The sequence below is a fragment of the Lepisma saccharinum genome, chromosome 23, assembly GCF_977018435.1.
Source record: "Lepisma saccharinum chromosome 23, izLepSacc3.1, whole genome shotgun sequence".
Lineage (NCBI taxonomy): Eukaryota > Metazoa > Arthropoda > Insecta > Zygentoma > Lepismatidae > Lepisma > Lepisma saccharinum.
In genome coordinates, this window is record NC_139251.1 from 39,678,343 (window position 1) to 39,699,967 (window position 21,625).

The window sequence follows — 21,625 nt, forward strand, 5'->3', positions numbered from 1 at the left end:
AGAAACTAGACGACGTTGAAGTAGGATCAAAAATTCCTCCAGCACCTTGCACAAGAAACAGACATTTTCATGATGTCTGTGTGGTGAGCTACCAAGCTTTTAAACCTGAAGCCATACATTAGAATAATTGAAGGAAAATATCGGGAGAGAAATTGAAGCAATTTCTGAAGTGGAACTGATACATGTTACTGAAAATTTCCTATAAATGTGCCGTAAATATGTGGATGCAGAAGGACATCATTTCCAACACCTCTTGTAACAAGGTACATGCTCATTTTAATTGTAACTGTCATGTAATTGTATGAGATTATTTCATTACGTAGCTAGCGGTTCCAGTTACGTGGATGTTGCATCCAGTTTGCTGCTGGCAGATGCGATCCCACTTCCCGCCATGCTAGCTGCCGCTCCACGGATGCCTCGAAAATAAAAGGCCCTTTTATGGTGATATTTCAGTACTTAACTAAAGTCCATTGTGCAACAGCCCTCTGAGAGCCAGGACCTGCCAAGAAGCTTTTTAATTGGGCGATCTGTGGTCAATGCATTGAGTTCCATCGTCCCTCTAGTAGGTCCTCAGTTGTTTCCATGATACTGGGTCAGCACCATAATTTTGGGGTCACCCCCCCTCCCCAAGGAAGCTGGCATCGAACCTGGAACCTCTCAGACAAAAGGAAAGATTGATTGATTAATTTAAAATTTTTAGGAGCTTTGGCACATCGGGCCAAATTGCCATCTCATGCAATTTGCATATCTCATTGAACCCTTCTGAAATTAGTAAACACAACAGGAGTTTATCTACAGTTTAGATTCTAATAACCTTTCTGCTTGAGAAACTGAATAATGACCAAAATGTCACTTAACCATGTTGTACCCCCAAGCCCTTCATTTGGCTAAACGGGAACACTTTCAGTCCTTCCTACAATATTTTTTGAAACTAAACTAATATTTAATTACATATTTGGTTTGAATAAATAAATATTATCATTTCACATTTTAAATTTCCAATAAAATATTGGTTCCATAATGAAATATTGTTTCCTTCTTTGCAGTTGAAACGACGGCGGACAAGGTAATATCTCAGCTCCTAGCACTGAGTGAGATGAGCCGTGACCCTGTGGCAGTGCAGCAGTTATTAGAGCACGAAAGGGAGGAGGAGGAACGGCTGCTCAATATTTGTCAAGAAGAGTATGAATCGTTAAGAAAACAAGATGTTTTACGTAAGTTGGACCATTTTTATGGATTTTCATTTAGGAATGTATCCAAGTTAATTCAAAAGTATGTGCTGATGTTGAGTTTGAAATTGTTTTTAAAATTCTTCTCAACAACTTGGTTGCTCTGAGCTGGTGCCAATGCTTGAAAATTGTAACAATTAAATATTTTTCATGATATTCATTAACATTAGTATGTAAGTATTCCGTTGCAATTATATGCATCAGTGTACTTTAAAATATTCAAGAATTACATTAAAATAAATATCTGTCATTTAAACGCAAATGTATTTTTTTACAAAATTTTGGTAGTACAAAATAAATGAAAACTTACAATTAATTTTACAAGATAATTTGATCCCGTAAAAATGTTGTGGGGCATTTTTGTAGACCCTGTGAAGTACCCGAACTTCAAACGAGTATCTGCCAGTATCGCTGAATAATTGTAATTGATACTTTCCAATAGTAATACATCTGTATCAGCTTAGCCCTACTTATTTGTTGTAGTATTATACTTGTAGCTATGGTATTGGTTGGTTGGTTGATTTGTTTTATTTTACTTCGCTTCTTGTGCCACTTTTGGCTAATTTGCGAAGATTGAGATAAGTGATGATATGATGAAATTGATGAATAGACACTCACTCACAAACATCCATGCCCAGGCCATGATTCGAACCTGGGACCCCTGGCATTGTTGCGCGATGTGCTAACCACTCTTCCATGGGGCCTGGCTTATCTATGCTATCATGAATATTAGTATCCTCTAGGTAGTGTCATGGTTACCAACTTTGTTTTGATTTCTTATCTTTACCTAAGAGTAAGAAATTAATGGACTAAAGATCTTCAAAATATGGTATGGCATGTCCTGGAAGCACCCTCACACATGGGCCCCTTACCCCGATGTACCGAGGTGAAGTAGGATCTGCCATTACCGCATCCGTTTCAGAGAAAAAAGGGTGTCGTGGGACTTTTGAATCACCCTGTTTATTATAAAGAGAGTTCACAAAGTAAGCAATAAGACATAAGTAGCTTACATTTAATTTGTTCTTGGGATACCAATCTGATACTAATTGTACTTGTTGAGAATTTTTAGAGCAAGATTACATGATAGAGACAACGAATGAAATGTTATTTTTATTATATACAGGTGCAATGAAGCATCTTCTTGAAGAAGAATACAAAAGAGAAGAAAAACTCAGGGAGCACGAAGAATACAGAGCAGAAACAACAAAGACTCTTCTTAGTCAGTAAGTACATTAAGGGATTTTTTTTTCCTGTTGTATGGAGTGCTGCCATCATCATTGTATGATTTGGTCATTATTTCACATTTTGAAACTCACAAGTAGAAGTTATAACAGGAAAGTTGCTACAGTATCAGTATTGGCCAATATAGGCATATTGGTTTATCAGTGAAATTACTGATATTGTACCAAAATTTTGCAAGATACATACAATTCATATATTAACGATTTGTATATGTATATGTGCATAAAGTTTATTTTCCAAGGCAAAACCCATTCCAGTCACCTGATTTCTTACATGAATTAATAACCTGGGGTGCAACAGCCTGTAGGAGTCAGGGCCTACCTACCGACTGCTGATCATGCAACCAATTATGTGGTGACATGCAGTCAGCACGAGGAACCTCCAGTCCTTGTTGTAGGTTTCCATGACCAGGTTACGCTACTCATTTGTAGCTCCCCAATTTCCTCACGATGGTGGGTGGTCCCATACACAGGCCAAAATCTCAGGAGAAAAGTTATTATGCTTTCCTCCTGGAGACTCGAAGTTATGCGCACCCCATAGCCAGAGGCCAAAGCATGATGTCTTAGATTGCACACCCATGGTGCACGACCTTGTACATTAAGGATGCTAATGAGCCATTCATGTGTTCAAGAAACATATATAATTTTACATCGGATCGATAAAATATAAGTTTTTGGCAATTTATTGGTATCAGTAAAAAATTCATTAGTCCATCCTTACTGTATATAATATACTTATGTTTTGAAAGAAGTTGCTCGAATTCTCCGCCTTACTCCTCCTCACTAGGATTTTTGCAAATACCACACTGCATGTAAATATATATGTGTGTGTGTGTGTGTGTGAGGAAGAGAGAGAGAGAGAGGAGAGAAGGGGGAACTCATACATAACCTTTTGTTATGTAATCTATGGGCTTGGGTAGGAGAAGAGAGAGAGATAAGCCATGACTGATCTCTTACCTGAGTCTTTAATAAAGATGAGTTTGAATAGGGGCAACACTGATTGATTACGTGATTGTGGATGCTTTTACTTTTCACTAACAGAAAAGTGATTTATTTGCAGAGAGGTAGAGTCTGGCAAACAGTTGTCTGCTCTTTTGGACAATCAAGGACACGCTCGCTCAGAATTGGTGTACCAGCTGCTGGACGATGAAGAAGTTCAGCGAGCAGCAGTCGGCGCATTGTTGGAAAGGGCCGATGCCAGGAGTTGGGGCCTTGTCCACCAGGTGGCAATGGTGGAGTCTCAGTTGGCTGCCCTTACAGCTCTGGAAATGAAGAAGAAAAAACTGGAAATGACGGAACAGATAGTAAGGATAGCTCAATGTGTTCACTCTGATTTGCTGTAGAATGCATAACTTGGCACCCCCTAATTTAATGTTCATGAAAATTTACAAGTAAATGGTACTTTTGTTAACCTCCTTAAACTTGAGGAGCAAAATAACGAGTATTTTTTTATGAATTTGCAAAAGTAACAGTTATTTATCAAAATAGTCCTGGATGATATTTTTATGGGCTTGTAAACTTTTTGATTCTTTCCTCCCCACCCAAGTCAGGTCTCAAGTAACGCCTATAGTAAAAGGCATTCCTTCAAATTTAGTAAGTTTGAATATTGTTAAGCGCCCGACCCTGTGGCCGAGTGGTTAGCACATCGTGCTGCGACGCCAAGGGTCCCGGGTTCGAATCCCGGTCAGGCTTGGTTGTTTGTGAATGTCCATTCATCAATTTCATCATTTCATCACTCATCCCCATCTTCGCAAATTAGCCAAGAGGCACAAAACGCGAAGTAAAATAAACTAAATCAAATCAAATCAAATGAATATTGTTAAGCAGCTTTCAGACCAAAGTGGCAACCGACGAACAACATTTGTCAGTTGGAAACAAATCCTGAGAAATAAATGCAGCCTTTCTTAGTGGAGTGACGTGACAAGTTGCTTGTGTTACTGGTTTCTTGCACGTTACTCAGAATGGGTAATTTTCTCAATAGCGTACATCATATTGTCTAGGTCTGTTGTTTGCTTGTGTGCAGGGAGTGTTTCCTTATGCACTGGAGGGTTTTGTGTTGTTTGTCATTTGTCACCTTGGTGTGAAACACATATGTTGTGCATCATAGCTTGGCACTCATCATTTGTCGCTTCAGTCTGAAAGCTCCCTTAAGCAAACTGTCTTCAAAATAGTTAAGAAAAAGAAGCACACTAAATTAAACTCCATGGTGCAACTATCTTCCAAGGGCCTGCCAATCAGCTTTTTCGTCCTGTTTTAGATGGAAGCCATTTTCTCTAATGTTGTTCCTGGTGGCAAACAATGCATACCAACAAAAGCTTTATAAGTTTATCTTTCCACCCATACTTCGATACCCGGTGAAGGCTCATAGTGGTTCTGATCCCACTTTAAACTGTAGGTCAAGTCTGGATTAGCCTTTTTGTGCATAAAGTGGACTTTAAAACATCAACTCAATCAATTTTTCCACCCATACGAATTTTATGCACCTGCATTCCATTAAACATGGGTAATATGTTTCAAGTTGGGAATATTATTTATGATAACCCTGTACAATTCTCCAAATATGGCATTTCATTTCCATGGCCAAACCCACCAGACTAATCTGGTTGTATGCAATTTGCAAAGATGCAAATGTCTGTTTACTTAATCTAGAAATTTTCAAGATGGCGGATGTTAGACGGAGTACGTTTTTTCGCTCTTCAAGTTTAGCCTGTGTTCTTGTAGTGTTGTGTGCCATTTGTGTTTTTCAACGTCATGAAACTGTGAAGTTACACCCTGGCTCATCATTGTGGCCTAGGGATCCTGAGATCACCAACTGGATACTTGGTTACAGAAGTTACTTTGTTCCTGCTATTCAAATTGTTCCCAAGCTCTCCGCAGCCATGTCTCGGCCTCCGGTACAACGGGGCCTGCACCCTCGAGATAAGTCAACAACACCATCTGAACCCCGGTCCCCTCCAACGGAACTCTGCCTCCCTCTCAGTTTATTACCAAAATGCTCAAAGCATAAAAAATAAACTCACCGACTGTACTACCCACCTGACGGAGCTGTTGAACTGCAATCCGCGCAAGAGACAAAACGGAGACCAAAGACTACTGACGATAGATTTGGGAGTCGGATGGCTTTGTCTACGCGGCTGGTCCAGGGATACGTGCCTCCAGGTTACGTTGCCGAACAATAGGATAGGTGGTAGGAAGGATGAACCTAACCTACTCACCCACCTTGGGCTTCATTGAACCCACAAAACTACCTGGCTATGCAACCTGGACGCACCTATCCCCGTGCAGCTCTACGCTGTCCTCCAGTGACCATTAACATGGAGGATGTCCCCAATAGACCAGCATCCATTCCGAGGAGTGATTGCTGGTTTATCATAGGGACTTTCAGCCTATTTATTCCGGAGCGAGAAGTACGCTTCCCGGACTTACCCGCCCAAATATGAATTGATAAATCAAGATGTTGGAAAGACACATTTAATATTCTGATGTTAACATATTTAACTATACACAAGCACTGCACAAACTTATAGGTTCGTTTTTACACTTAGAACCAACAAATAGGTAACAAAAAGCATGGTACTTACATATCCTGCATTCACCTCATCACACATGGGCCTTAAAACAAACACTTTTCACTCCAACTATAAATGGGGGAATTTTCTGTGGGTTTTCACTAAAAATATAGCGGTATCTTAAGACATATGGGTATTGGCTTGCACATGGACTGTTTCAGGGAGCTATATCACAAAGGATGGACCGAATAATCGTGGATGTCTTTGGATACAAAGCATCATGGTTTTCTGACGGCTCATTGCCCTCACCATGTGGTATTGAAAATTTCCGAATTTTCATGGATATTGGTTTCATGCACTTTAAGGTACTTCAAGTGCTGTAATTCGTCCATATTATACACTACAAGGCTGTTTCCCAGCACTTAGTGGATATTCCACATGTTGGAACACAATGGCTTCTCCTTTGTCCTCTCTCCACTGGCCTACACTGGCCCAAAACTTGGAGCGATGTTAACTATCCTAACTATCAACACAGAGTGAAATCAAGATGGCTTCCTCACATGTTAAAAGCTATCACAGTCTCATTGTCTGGTAGCCACGCCCATGAAGCCATCTGATTGGTTCACAGCACCTGGGGTTACTTGCTCTCATCAAGTACCTTGAGAAGCCCAATAGATGGCAGTCCAGTCAGGGCTAGTTCCACTGACTCTCACCAGATGGCTCTGGTGCTGTGAGACCGATTGTCTTTTGTCCAAAAACATCGATTTTTTGATGTTTTTGTGGTTTGTTTGCACATATAATTGTGGTTTGGAGTTATTTTCAGGGAAAGCAAGTTAATTTGTGCTTGCACAAATGTTATCCTGAAAATAACTGTATTAATAAAGAAATTTGCATGAAAAGCAATATGTGCTCTCTGAATTCTGTTTATCCATAAAGGTAGTCTTTTTGATAACCAATGAATTTTGGTCTGGGGCTTATTATTTACTTAATATTTTGATGTTTTATCATACTTTTACTAATTAGGCCTAATTTCTGTTAATCTTAACATCTCTGGGAATGTCTATTCCTATTAATTTTACCTGAATTGAATTGGCCTTGTACTTTGGTTGGAGTGGAGTGCTGCCTGTATGTATTGGGGATGTATACCCAACCTTTGGTTGGTTATACATATCCCGGGCCCTCGGGAAAAGAAAAAGGATACGTGAAGCGGATCATTTTTCTTTACCCTTTACTACACTATACCCGAATACATACACAAAAATATTTATATACACACTGAATCGTTATGACCTCGCTGGTCCGAAAAGAACATATACATGAAAGAAAATAAATTTGCAATTATTCTTGTCCGTCACTTGGATATATGTTTGAGATATTGTTCTGTTTGATATATCGAACGGCTTCCTAGACGGTATATACATGGTTAATATAACACACACTTAAAAGTTTTCAATAGATGTTCATGTTATAATGTCTGCTTTTTGTCGCACTGAATACAGTTTTTGTACTCGACCTGAGCTGCATAATAGTTTTTAGACATGTATCTAATGTCTCTGCCCCTCATTCACTTGAGGGTGCGGTACCTTGAAGAAAAGTTAATCATACACCTTTGTATGATGTCCACGTTTGATCACCTCACAATTGTTCTTCAATATCTCCTTAGGTGGAGCACGCTGTCGCCTGGCTTTGCGCAGCATCCGTTGCCAGCAAATGTTTTTGTTGCTCGCTTGGCGGAACAATGCTTCGACCTGGCTACCCATTGAGATTGTGAACAATCTGTGGAATGCACTAATTTTGTGAAGTCTGTAGGATTGTCATGGTGGTTCGTTTCTGGATGTCATTGTTCGATTACGAACCCCTGACACACTCCCTGCTTCCCCATATTGCTGGAACGTTGAAAAGATTGTCTCTGGTTCCTGGCATAATATGCTTGGGGGTCTGCTTCTGCCTATGACACCATGCACTTTTGTATGTTTGCTCCGGGGTTTTGTGGTGACACTGAGGGGGAGTTGGAGTGATGTACTCACTGGCCCCACTTCACACGCAGGCTTTGACCTTACCCTTGTTGGTTATGGGTTGTTCCTCATAAACAACCCTATATGTTTGGGGGTGCTTGCATCTCTCTATTACCGCTAACCCTGGTTTGGTCGAACCCAACCCATCGGTAGTGCAAATACCCAATAATTGCTAAACAATATTTCGCTTGATTGGTAGTGAGTGATCTAGCATAGATTTGCACTCATAGGGAAATAAATCTCTACATGGTGGTTGGACTCACTTTTGTGTCCAACAAAGAAATGGCCCTGGTATACAATAATGAAATTACCCTTTATACCACAATGAAATTGCCTTGGCATATAATACTGAAGTAATACTTTTGTATACAACAATGAAATAATACTTTTGTACAAAACAACGAGATAATACTTTTGTACACAACAATGAAATTGACTTTTGCATACAATGATAAAATAATCCCTTACACGATCTTGACAAAAAATTTTCTACCCTATGTACAAATGGGTGAATGTCACAGACCAGACAGAACCTCATCCACAAAACTTCTGACCTTTAACATATATTAATACTAGTGTTCAAAAAATGTGTAGCTTTTTCTCCTCATCTTGTACCTGTTGTACACTCCTATCCGTGCGTCTTACCCTGGATGCGCTAGAGGGATACCAATACCTCTTATGCGACTAACACTATAGCGCAGGAGCCGTACCGTCGCGTACTTCTCTCCTAGGTCCTACTGATATCGGGTTTAGGAAGAAACGTAGAGCTGACGAGCAGACATCTACAGTTTCCATGGGGAAGTATCACAAGGGTACGAGGGTGGAGCCATTTGTGCGCAGTTACTCGTCTTACCAACAGACAAAGCAAGTCGTAGGGAAACGGCTGCACCCCGTCGGGATTGAGGTTGAGTCCTCGTTGAATTCAGAGGCCCCTTGGCTTGAATTAACTTCTTTGAGGTACTCTCGATGCTAACACCAGATGTAGTAGTCTGAGCTTCTCAATGTAATGACTATACACCTTATAGCTACACCTCCACAACTTCATGTTATTGACATGTTGGTTGGGTAGGCTCTTACCGCTAACACAATGAACGAGATTAAATATGTTATCTGTCACCTGATCACTACAAACTAAAGGACCGAAGAAGGTGTGGAACAATTTGTGGGTCTGTCCCTCTAGAGCTTTGCTTTGGAGATGGGATTTAAGAAAAACTAAGTCGTACACTTTGATCACAGTTCTGTTTTGCTGTGACTCATTTACCTTATTGTTGGCTTTGTTTCGCCTTTCGGCCGTCCGGGATACAGCCATGAACAATTGCTGATCCCATTCGGTTTGTTCACCTGTGGGAATATGAAAGTGTTCCCTAACTGGGTTCCTGAGTGAATTGCTTGGCCCTACCTGGGGACCATTGTCTACTATGATTCTTTGGGGAAGTGAAAAATGTACAAAACATATATCAATGAGTTTCCTCACTATTAAATTCCATGCTTACTAACCGAGTAGGAATTGTTACACCCTGGCCACCATCACCCCCAGCGAGAATAGCACAGGCTAGTTTCCCGAGGGTTGCTCATAGGGCAGAATGGCATTCATCTCGCTCTGTTGAGATTCCATTTGTTTACCCTTGGGTGTGTGACCTGGTTTGGTGAACCATTTTACCTCATCGAGTGCGTTGAGTATGGCATCCCTACCTCGTGGGCTGAAGTGAACCAGGTCGGGTCTCATGTTTTGACCGTAACCCATGGTTTCTTCGAACAGCGACATGTTCATTTCTTGGCCCTTGTGCACAAATTTCGATGAGGAATCCAGAACCCTTACATTGCTATTATCATCAAGGGATAATATTTTTGCAATCAATGAATCGTACATGGCCCAGAACCTGTGTCGGTTCTCATTGGCTAACCTGGGAACTGGTGGAGGAGTCAGAACAATGACCTTCTGAGCACCTTTCCTCTTTAGGGTGTAAATGATATCCTGGAGGTTCCGGAACACCTGGTTGGTGTCCTTCCCTCGGAGCATATCATTTGTGGATACCATTAATAACACATTTTTATGAACACACTTTTCCCTTCTCAAAGCACTGAGCAACTGCGCTGAGGTTTGTCCAGATATGCAAAGTCCGATGTGGTAATTACCATCACTGTCTCTTTGGACAGGATACCCGAATTTTCTTTGCACAAGACGTGACAACATTGAATCACCCACTGCCTGATACTGATTTATCAGTGGAGTGTGCTTGCATGAATCTGAACATTGTGGGACAGGTTTAGGTTTGGCATCGCCCTTTCCCACGTCAGGACGTTGCCTACCTAGTTTCCCTGGTTGTGCACATTTGGATGCACCTCAGCGAGATGCTCGGAAGACCCGTGTGAGCTGGCGGAACTCTTACGCTGGGATGTTCCACCCTTTCTCCGGTCTACCTTGGTTCTGTTTGGGTACTCCTTAGGCCGGGAGCCCCTCACAGACTTGCACATGTGAGCGTCCTCCTTTTTGGACGAACCGCTCGCTTCACCCTGACCACGACTCACATAGGTCCGGTTAATGCGAGTCGTGGTTTTCCCATAATTGGGTCGTGCTGGCCTTGCAACTTCCCTCTCAGGATATTGTGGCACTTGCACACTCTCATACCGAAGTATGGAGTTGGCCACCTCCTGAAGAGAGACAAAGGGAGCTAGGATTAGCTGGTCCTTCAAGCTGCGCGGCAGCTGTTGCACAACGTGGGTGAAAACCTGGTTGTCGGCGATTTCTGGCAACGCAAGCCTAATCATTTTGACTTGTCGCCAGAAATATTTGTGCACTGATCTGTGCTGGGATGGGTTGTACCTTTCGTTGAGAGCCTTCGCAAGTGAAGAAGCTCTCCACCCATCCCCTTGGAAATAGGAGAGGAACTGCCTTTTGAAATCCAAGTAGGATTTGAACTTTCGTTCGTTCCTCTCGTACCACTGCCCTGCCTCGTCCCGTAGACAGAACGAGATTATTTGGAGGGCATCCGCCAAATCTACCTCCAGGAGAGTGAGATCTCTCTCAAACTCCTGCACGAAATCGGAGGCCAGCCTGTTCCCCTGCCCGTTAAAGGTTGGGAGCTGTTTGAGATCAGCAAACCTAACCCTAGGTTTGCTCTTGTTCCTCCTCCGGTTCTTCCTCTTCCTCTGGCTGCGGATTTCGGCATCCGAGCTTTCGGAGTTGGACTCCGGGGAGTTACCAAGTGGGTGGTACTTGTTAGGGGGAGACACATAGCCACTACTCTGGTCAGAGCTTTCGTAACCCTTAGGTCTTCGTTTAGCTTTGTACAAGGCATGGTGAACAGACACATTCCGTGCAGGTGAGACGGGCATGGTGGCTGACGTAAGTGGAAGGGCGGACTGAGTGATTCGTCTCTCCATACCTTCCAGGCAAGCAAGAATCCTCATCAGGCTTGCATCGTCAGACCTTTGTTCTGCTGGCAGCTGCTCCTCACCAACCCTTTGTTGTGAGGAGGTGCGCTGCTCAGTGACTTGGCCCTCGGAAATGCATACATGCGAGCTGCGGCTTTCCGCCTGGCAGTTCGGCATTTCCTTCCTCACTTGCTCGAGAACCCTGTTCTCGATCGTGACCATGTGGTCACTGCAAGTGAGCTCTCTGTATATGTTTTCTAGGGCATCTAACCTCCCTAGAATCTGAGCTGTGGTGGTCTGATTGTCACCGCCTTGCACTTCGCCAACGAGTTCCCTCAGTTGCGAAATCTGGCCTGACACTTGCGTAAAATCCCTTTCTAACCTTGACTCTAAGTCATTACACTGGATCTTTATTTGGTTAATCCTATTGGTGTTGGTCGCTACTTGTTTAGTTAACAATTCTGAGGTCTTTGTGGTGGCATTGTGGATGGAGTCCAGTCTGGCCTGGAATTCCGTCCTTACGGCTTCAAGTTTCCTATTTACTTCCGCCGATGCCTTGGCAAATTCCCTACCCTGAGCATCAATTTTCTGACCCTGCGCTTCAAGTTTCTGACCCTGTGCTTCAAGTTTCTGACCTTGCGCATCAAGTTTCTGACTAACGTTTTCAGATACTTTCGCCTGCTCCTGGAGCATTGCTACAATGAGGTCAAGTTGGGGGTTATTACTGGTACTTGCACTACCATTGGGTGGGAACCCACGACCTGCTGGCCGTTCCAACGACCTTGATCTGGTATTCATATTTGGGGAGTGCCGGTACTGAGTCTCATAATCTTGCAATCCGCGCAAGAGACAAAACGGAGACCAAAGACTACTGACGATAGATTTGGGAGTCGGATGGCTTTGTCTACGCGGCTGGTCCAGGGATACGTGCCTCCAGGTTACGTTGCCGAACAATAGGATAGGTGGTAGGAAGGATGAACCTAACCTACTCACCCACCTTGGGCTTCATTGAACCCACAAAACTACCTGGCTATGCAACCTGGACGCACCTATCCCCGTGCAGCTCTACGCTGTCCTCCAGTGACCATTAACATGGAGGATGTCCCCAATAGACCAGCATCCATTCCGAGGAGTGATTGCTGGTTTATCATAGGGACTTTCAGCCTATTTATTCCGGAGCGAGAAGTACGCTTCCCGGACTTACCCGCCCAAATATGAATTGATAAATCAAGATGTTGGAAAGACACATTTAATATTCTGATGTTAACATATTTAACTATACACAAGCACTGCACAAACTTATAGGTTCGTTTTTACACTTAGAACCAACAAATAGGTAACAAAAAGCATGGTACTTACATATCCTGCATTCACCTCATCACACATGGGCCTTAAAACAAACACTTTTCACTCCAACTATAAATGGGGGAATTTTCTGTGGGTTTTCACTAAAAATATAGCGGTATCTTAAGACATATGGGTATTGGCTTGCACATGGACTGTTTCAGGGAGCTATATCACAAAGGATGGACCGAATAATCGTGGATGTCTTTGGATACAAAGCATCATGGTTTTCTGACGGCTCATTGCCCTCACCATGTGGTATTGAAAATTTCCGAATTTTCATGGATATTGGTTTCATGCACTTTAAGGTACTTCAAGTGCTGTAATTCGTCCATATTATACACTACAAGGCTGTTTCCCAGCACTTAGTGGATATTCCACATGTTGGAACACAATGGCTTCTCCTTTGTCCTCTCTCCACTGGCCTACACTGGCCCAAAACTTGGAGCGATGTTAACTATCCTAACTATCAACACAGAGTGAAATCAAGATGGCTTCCTCACATGTTAAAAGCTATCACAGTCTCATTGTCTGGTAGCCACGCCCATGAAGCCATCTGATTGGTTCACAGCACCTGGGGTTACTTGCTCTCATCAAGTACCTTGAGAAGCCCAATAGATGGCAGTCCAGTCAGGGCTAGTTCCACTGACTCTCACCAGATGGCTCTGGTGCTGTGAGACCGATTGTCTTTTGTCCAAAAACATCGATTTTTTGATGTTTTTGTGGTTTGTTTGCACATATAATTGTGGTTTGGAGTTATTTTCAGGGAAAGCAAGTTAATTTGTGCTTGCACAAATGTTATCCTGAAAATAACTGTATTAATAAAGAAATTTGCATGAAAAGCAATATGTGCTCTCTGAATTCTGTTTATCCATAAAGGTAGTCTTTTTGATAACCAATGAATTTTGGTCTGGGGCTTATTATTTACTTAATATTTTGATGTTTTATCATACTTTTACTAATTAGGCCTAATTTCTGTTAATCTTAACATCTCTGGGAATGTCTATTCCTATTAATTTTACCTGAATTGAATTGGCCTTGTACTTTGGTTGGAGTGGAGTGCTGCCTGTATGTATTGGGGATGTATACCCAACCTTTGGTTGGTTATAGAACTACGATTGCTTGGTGTTTAAGGAGACCTGGCTGAACGACACTGTTCCAGACAATGAATTGCCTTTTGCGAATCACTTCAATATTTTTCGAAATGATCATCCAGTTGGAAGGGGGGGAGGGGGTGTGTGATGGTGTGCGTGAATGTGAAGTGGAAAAGCAAGATTCGAAAGGATCTGAACTGTGACTGAAATTGTGTGGGATGAACTTAACATTGAGAAAGGTAGGAACATTTTAATTGGTTCGTATTATTGACCGAACAGAAACTCTCCCATGCAAATTCTGGAAGCCTGCAGGGATTCAGTCTTGGCAGCCTTAATGTGTGGTGACGTAATGCTTTTTGGTGACTTTAACCTTTGCATCGATTGGAGCACTACCACGTCTGGTACTCCAAACTGCCCGGCTGATCAATGGTTCATGGACACATTCGTGAATGGCATTGGTTTGAAGCAATTTAAAATGCGTAACACATGCGGTGATAGCAACTTAGACTATGTCCTGGCAACACTGCCTGATCCAGAAATAACCCTGGAAAGAAACATTTGACCATCGGACCATGACTCACTAGATGTCCTTGTGTACCTGCTCCCTGTGGAGAAGAGAAAGTCTCACCTGTGGCGGAATGCACCCTGGAAGGACATTCAAAGAGCTCTTCATTTCTACCCTTGGTGTCTGGTGCAGGATGATGACGTCAACAAATCAGTGGAGATGTTGTGGACGTACTGCATGCCGTGATTGATGACTTCATGCCGACTAGGAAACCGAAAATATACGGTGTGGTTTGACAATGAAGTTCTCCTGGCGTTAAAAAACAAAAAGGAAGCCTGGAACCTCTAGAAACAACTAAAAGTGCAATGCGCCTCTTAGGCCTCCTCTACAGATTCACTGAAATTGATACTCCAACTTCTCTTAGCCTGTTTTTCAAATCATTAATTTCTCCGATTCTTGAATACTGCTCTCCAGTCTGGGCCATGGCTTCCAATACAAATCTTTCTGGCATGGATTCCGTCCTCAGCTTCTTTACCACCATTGTTCGTCATAGAATTCATTCTCTGCGGCATCTTCAGAAACCTGACATCCTGACTACTTTGAACATTCAATTACTGCCGACCCGACGCGATATGGCTGATATGAAATATTTCTATAAAATCATCAATGGAAAACTAAGATCTGAATTTCTACTTACAGAATTCAATTTCAGAGTTCCCTCTCGATCGACCCGAAACACTGAATTGTTCCACAACTCTTCCGCTATGCTTTCCCTTATACAGCACTCTCTGATCCACAGGCTGCCTCAGTTCTATAACAAACTACCTACAAATATCCCCTGAAAATATTTTCCGATCTTCCCTAAGAACAAATATGTCAAATGTTTTGTTTGTTTGCTTGTTTATGTCTTATTATGTTTAAATGTATCCCTTTTTGTTTTTACCTAAAACCATCTTGACTTGTTCTTGTTGATTTATTAGTATTTTCAGTGTAAAATGGTCTTAGAAGTGCTGTATCTGAAACTTGGAATAAATAAATAAATAATTACCAGTAATGCATGTAGCATGTGTAACATGCCTATCATGAATATCTGAGCTTGTGGTAGCAATTGTTTTGTTATATTGTAGGAAGATATGTCAGAGAAAAGGCTGCAGCTGTCACAGCTGCTTGTCGACCTGTTGGCTCAGAAGAATGACCGGCGGAAGCAGCTATTGGGACAGCTGGAAGAATTGGAGCTGCGGAAAGGTTTCCTTGGCGAAGGCGTGGATTTCTGGTTGGTTCAGTACCAACGTGTTCTGGACTCTCGACCAACTTTCCTCACGGAACTTGAGAAGTCTCTGAATCCTCTTCTGGCTCAACATCTTGTTTCTGCTGGCGTTCTTCACTGTCTGCCTTTCCTTACATCTTTCGTTAGCCTACCAGATAACTTGTCCAATGTGACAGATGACGATTTATTACATGTAAGTTACTTGAATATAATATTGTGGCTGGGTGCGTATTACTCACTAAATAATATAAACAATACTAAAAATAGTATAAAATCGACCCGATTTTACTTACAATATGCAATTGTTGAAGAACGACATTTCAGGGTACAACTGCCCCCTTCATCAGGTTCGCAATTCTTTCTAAGCACTAAATGGAGGTGAGGCAAAGAATGTGGGGTATAATTGAACAACAGATACATAATGAAATGGTCAAAAGAATGGGAATTAAGAATAGGGATTCAAAGCAAAAGAGTAAAGACAAAAATCTTCGAGAAAGTTTGCGTAAAGTAAAAAAATGGGTTAAGGATAGAAGGGTATACCTCATCAGATCGGATAAAGAGAACAAAATGGTAATAATGGAGAGGGAGGAAGGAATATCATAGAAAGTTGAAAATCAGCTTTGAGAGTGACGATTTTGAGGAAATCACGGGGAACCCGATTAACAAAATTAAGAATGAGGTCAGAAAAGGGATCGAAACTACGAAGCAGGGGAAAAAAAGAAACTTATAAAAGATGTCAAAGAGGGTGGGATCCCAACGGCTTTCGGTATACCCAAGATGCATAAAATAGGTGTCCCCTTGAGACCCATAATCCCAACATATAAACATCCAGGTTACGGATTAGCCAAAGTCTTAGTGAATAGGATTCCACCCAGTTCAGTGTCAAAAACTCGTTGGAAGTCGAGAAATCAATTGAGAGCATAGAAATTGAGAAAGAGGATGAAATTAGTAGCTTTGACGTGGTCAATTTGTATCCAAGTGTACCCAGAGGGAAAGCAGCCGATTGTCTACAGAGATGTCTATTAGAAATAGGGGTTGATATATTAATAGCTTGGGAATATGTTAGATGGTTTACACTGATAACTGGATATAACTTTTTTTATGTGAATGATCAGATTATAGGCAGAAAGAGGAGTTAGCAATGGGCAACTTGGTTTCCGGTATTGTAGCCAACATTTTCATGCACTATATAGAAAAGACTGCTCTGTTGCAAACAGGGTTGATATCAAATTTTACGGGAGGTACGTCGATGATATACTAATTATAGGGAAGAAAGGAGAGCTTGATAATGTTTTTGAAGAGTTCGGAAAACAAGACCCACGAATTAAATTCACCAGGGATAACCTTGTAGACGATAGGATTAATTATTTGGATCTTAGTATTACAAAATCGGATAAGGGAATAAAGACTGGTATGTACCATAAACCGTTAGCCAGGGACATGTACATAAATAAAAAATCAGAACATCCCGGGAAAATAAAAACAAACGTTTTTCTCAATTTCTTCATTAGAGCAGGAAGATTATGCAACAAAGAGGACGAAAAAGAAAAGGAAGAAGAATGAATTATGGAGGTGGGAAGAAAGAACGGGTTCACCAAACATGAATTGAATAGGATAGCCGGGAAGCACAGAAAATCATCAAAAGAGGGACAAACAGATATGAATGAGAAAAGTGGAGAGGAAGAAAAAAGTAAGGGGATAGTTAATTTTGTGGGATGAAGGCCCCCCCTGGAATTTGGAAAAAACATTTTATAGAGTATAAAAAGGGGGATAAAGGGAAAGGAAACCCCGAGGGATTTAAAGGTGTATACAGAAGCATATGCGAATGTGGAAAAGAGTATATAGGACAGATGGGTAGAAGCATTTGTGTAAGATTGGGTGAACATGATGATGACATTAGAGAAGTGGTCCCCAAAACAGTGCTATCGAGGCATATAATCAGGATCGATGCCTAATTTTACCTTCCTAACTAGATATCTTGTGCTTCTATTTCACAAATAGTTCACATCAAATTTCACTTTTCGAAGGTGAAATATTCTTGCTGTATCTTGTACATAAAAGACTCTAGGATTCTCAATCACTCTATTACGAACTTTATTTTAATTCTCATGAAAAATAGTATAAATACTGTATCTCACAGTGTGTTATCAAGAATGTTTTTTCCTTTACAATATAAAGTGGTTTCATAAAGGCATCACACAATAAGATTAAATTCTTCTCATTTCCGATAGGCTGGGGTTAAGAGTAGTCAAGACCGTGTGGCCATTTTGGATGCATTTAGAAATTACTCTGAAGAAAGAGAAAAGATCTCTCAAAAGCTGTTTGACAATGCAACTGCACCTGAAGAAGATGCAACTGTGCAGCCAACTGCTCCACCTGTTTCTACAATTACAACAGAAGCAGTTCCTAAAACAGAATGCGTTATTTGCATGGATATGGAGGTAAGCTTGAAATACATGAACATATTGTTATTTGAAATGATTCAACTTATGGCCTGCCAGTAACAAAAATGATTCTAGACGTAAGTGACATGGGTTAAATTATGTAGGAGTGTTAGCTGCCTTGTTAGTTGTCTCCTGAAAATAGAAAATACCAATAGTAACAGAAAAATGAAGATGTAATATATTTGTGTAAGTTTAACCTTTAGTGGATGACAGCTTCTCCCATGTGTTGATCTCTTCCAGATGAACACAGACACATGCTTTTCAAACTTGCGAGAAAGTAACAAAAACATAATAATAATTATGATAATAATCATACTTCAAGAACTAATTGTCATAGAGTGATGAAACCTTTTTTTTCTTTCAGAATGTCAGGGTTTTTAGTGGAAGTGATATTTCATTTCTTTTTATGGTTAACACACTTGTGGTTACCTAAATAGACCAAAGTGTATGAAAAGAAATGTAGTATGTAGCAGTGGTACATTCCTACAACCATGCAAAGTTGCGTGGATGATACTTTTTGGGGTTGATAAAAAAATGTATAAGCTAAGCAGTGTTGCCAGCTTACAAAAAAATCCTGAAAATTGTTTCTAGCATCAGTCCTATGGACGTTGGATGGATCAAATTTGCAGGCAAGCGCAACAAAAAACCACTCTTTCAGTGCCCATCTTCCAATTTTAGATTAAAAAAGAAAAAGAAACTGGAAATATGCAAAATTTTAGAAAACTAATTTTCAGTAAATTTTGAAGATTAGATGTTTCCTGCTGGATCCCTAATTGTCACACAAGTTCTTTCATGTTCATTATTACATGTAAGAGTGAAATATATAATCAGAAAGTGATGTTTAAAAGTAATAGCCCATTCATAAATTCTATCCCATAATACCCAGAGGGGCGAAATCAACATTTTCAAACTGCATTTGATAATAATAGTAATGTGCTTGAAGTATATCATACCTTCATATGTATACAAATTTTAAAAAAAGACAACTGAAATATCGTGTGTAGTTTTAAAGAAATGGCATATGTTATTTGCTGTCACATGTGAGGTGTTGAACATAGCTCCCACTCTGCATTTAGCGAATACACGTGCCAGTAAACGCAGCTACCACTCATTTGGTAAAGGTTAACCTTCACTGGGTGATAGTCTCTCGCACGTAGAGGTTTTCAAGCACATGCTTTTCAAATGTACATTGCTGCACAAAACATTTATGGAAGGAAAATATTTACTGCAGGCAGGTAGGGTTTATCTTCTTTCTCAAAGAATCCCCTCTTGTGAGAAGGGAAATTTTGCAATGCCCCCCCCCCCCCACCAAAAAATATTAAAAAGAAGAAAATTAAAATTTTACAAAATAAAATCTAAATTGTTGGTCCCCTTTTGCTCTACAATAAACCCTGGCTGATGCCACTGGCATACACAGGATTTTTTTTTTTGGAGGGGGTCTGAATTTGTAAAGGTGGATATTACGAAACTGAATTCGCGGCAGCTTCAGTTTCCGCTTGTATTTTTCCCCAAGTTCTTTACAGTTTTCATTTGAAAATTTTGATTTTCTCAAAATTTCAGGATGGGCTTTAGCCCCATCAGCCCCCCCTGTGTATGCCAGTGACTGATGCATCGATGTTTGTCCCATCATTATTCATCCTCATCATTGCAATTAACCTAGAAGGTAAAAAGGCTACGCAAAGTAATGAAAGTAGTAAGAAATAACATACCATGATTGCAGGTTCAATTTCTCATTAACCCACAATCTTTCCCTTGCTTTTTGCTGAATGTGCGTGTTAAATTTGTACTTAGATGAGAAGTAAATTTTGGTGTGTAAGTTATTCCAGCTACTAGCGTACACAATAGACTAAAACATCTATTCATTTTCAGTGTGAAATCATTTTTGTACCATGTGGACACATGTGTTGCTGCCGTGAATGTTCGGAGCCTTTGACTGACTGTCCAATGTGCCGAGCCACTGTGGAACAGAAGATCCGAGTATTAGTACCATAACATTTAATTTTGTACATAGAAGTAATTGTGTTTAAGTTTCCTTGCTTTCTTTTATCCAAAGTGACTTGCTTGACAAAGAATGTTGCTTGTTTTATTATGGCTCTGAAAGTAAAAAGTTGACAACAGAATAAACTAAAATATGAGACCTGACGTTACAAATAATAGATAATGTTGTTTTACAAACTTTTCCTTGGAACACAGACCCAGTGAACTTTGACATTTTTTTTCACATTGTCATACAAATCGTTGGAAAAGAAATATTTCAAAAACTCATACATTGTGAATTGTCTATTTTTGTACTTTGATACAAAGCAGGTAACTTCATTTAGACTGATCCCACAATTGTTGTTTCAAATGTCAGTAGTTTAATATTTAAGAAATTTATGTTGTTCATTCTGTATGAAATCTGATGTAAGTCAGTTGTGTAACTTGAATTTGTATAACACAATTCACAGGTTAGGTAACATTTAACTGTACTGTATGAAGATTTGCACAAAGAATAGGAAGAATAGATGGTTCGACAACCACCAAATTATGTGATTATGTATATAGCCAGAGGTTGGAAGAAATAAATTTGTTAATTTGCAATGTAACAAGTATATATTGATAATATATATACAATACATTATGGCCCTGCTCTATCATAATAGGACAAAAGGAGAACAATTTTAATAACAATACTGAGATAGAAAGGGAGATTCCACACTGTTCATCTCAGAACACACTCAGTCAATAGCAACCTTTCACAATATAGCAGGATTACAAGCTGAACAAGCTTGCATTCAATTGATGAAATCCTCAAGTGACATGCAATATGTGTGAAATCTCACTAAGACAAATTTCTGCTTAGAAATACACTAAGAAATACGGCGGAGGTACAATAAATTTTCGGGGAGCTTTGTGTGTAGTATTGAATCAGTGAATATTGTGTTGGTTTCAGATGAGTTGACAAATTATCACATTTCATGCTGCCATCAAACTTCACCAAAATGAGTTACCATCTGATTGAGTTATTTGGTAACTTTGGTGTAAATTTATTGCTTAGGAATCATTTATTATTACCTCTTTTCCTGTTACCTGAAAAGAATAGCAGTTTTCATGTGTGACACGAATTCCCACGGTAACTTACCACCTCCTTTAACAGTACTGATAAAATGCTGATATCAATAACCAATATTTATTTCATTTTGACCTCCAGTCTCAGCACACCATGATTGTATTGCAGTTATACTTTAGAAGTACTCAAATGGTTGCTGAAAAACAGCAGTTGATCAGAGTGCAAGTGTGTCCACATGTTCAAAATTATTTGAGATTAATTACTGTAAAATCTGTTTTAGCAAAATAAATACAAATTTATTCCTTCTACACAGTTGCTGGAAGTAACTCCATTACAGGTAACAGTTATTTTTTCAAGTTGTTACATTTTAAAATGATCAACTCTAACTTGCTTATTTTTTCAGGTAACAAATAATGAAATTAAAAGTTATGTTCAGTTACTTCTCTGGGTAAGAGTTTAGTATATCGGAAACACATTAAAATCGGATATTTTGTGTTTCGCATGGTTCGTACTTACCAATTGTGTATTGTGGAACATAGATCAAGGTGCCATT

At 40.3% G+C, this 21,625-nt stretch overlaps 1 protein-coding gene across 2 annotated transcripts in view; it reads left to right on the forward strand.

The window, feature by feature from the left end:
* LOC145977733 (E3 ubiquitin-protein ligase LRSAM1-like) overlaps positions 1-20,165 on the forward strand; it is a 64,236-nt gene extending 44,071 nt beyond the window's left edge. For both annotated transcript variants that reach the window (XM_083109983.1, XM_083109984.1), the window contains 6 exons: positions 1,047-1,214; positions 2,353-2,452; positions 3,531-3,774; positions 15,440-15,772; positions 17,811-18,020; positions 19,893-20,165. In XM_083109983.1, the coding sequence (XP_082966109.1) occupies positions 1,047-1,214; positions 2,353-2,452; positions 3,531-3,774; positions 15,440-15,772; positions 17,811-18,020; positions 19,893-20,015 (1,178 nt within the window). In that variant the 3' untranslated portion in view covers positions 20,016-20,165. The remainder of the gene's footprint in view (positions 1-1,046; positions 1,215-2,352; positions 2,453-3,530; positions 3,775-15,439; positions 15,773-17,810; positions 18,021-19,892) is intronic.
* Positions 20,166-21,625: the final 1,460 nt, after the last annotated feature.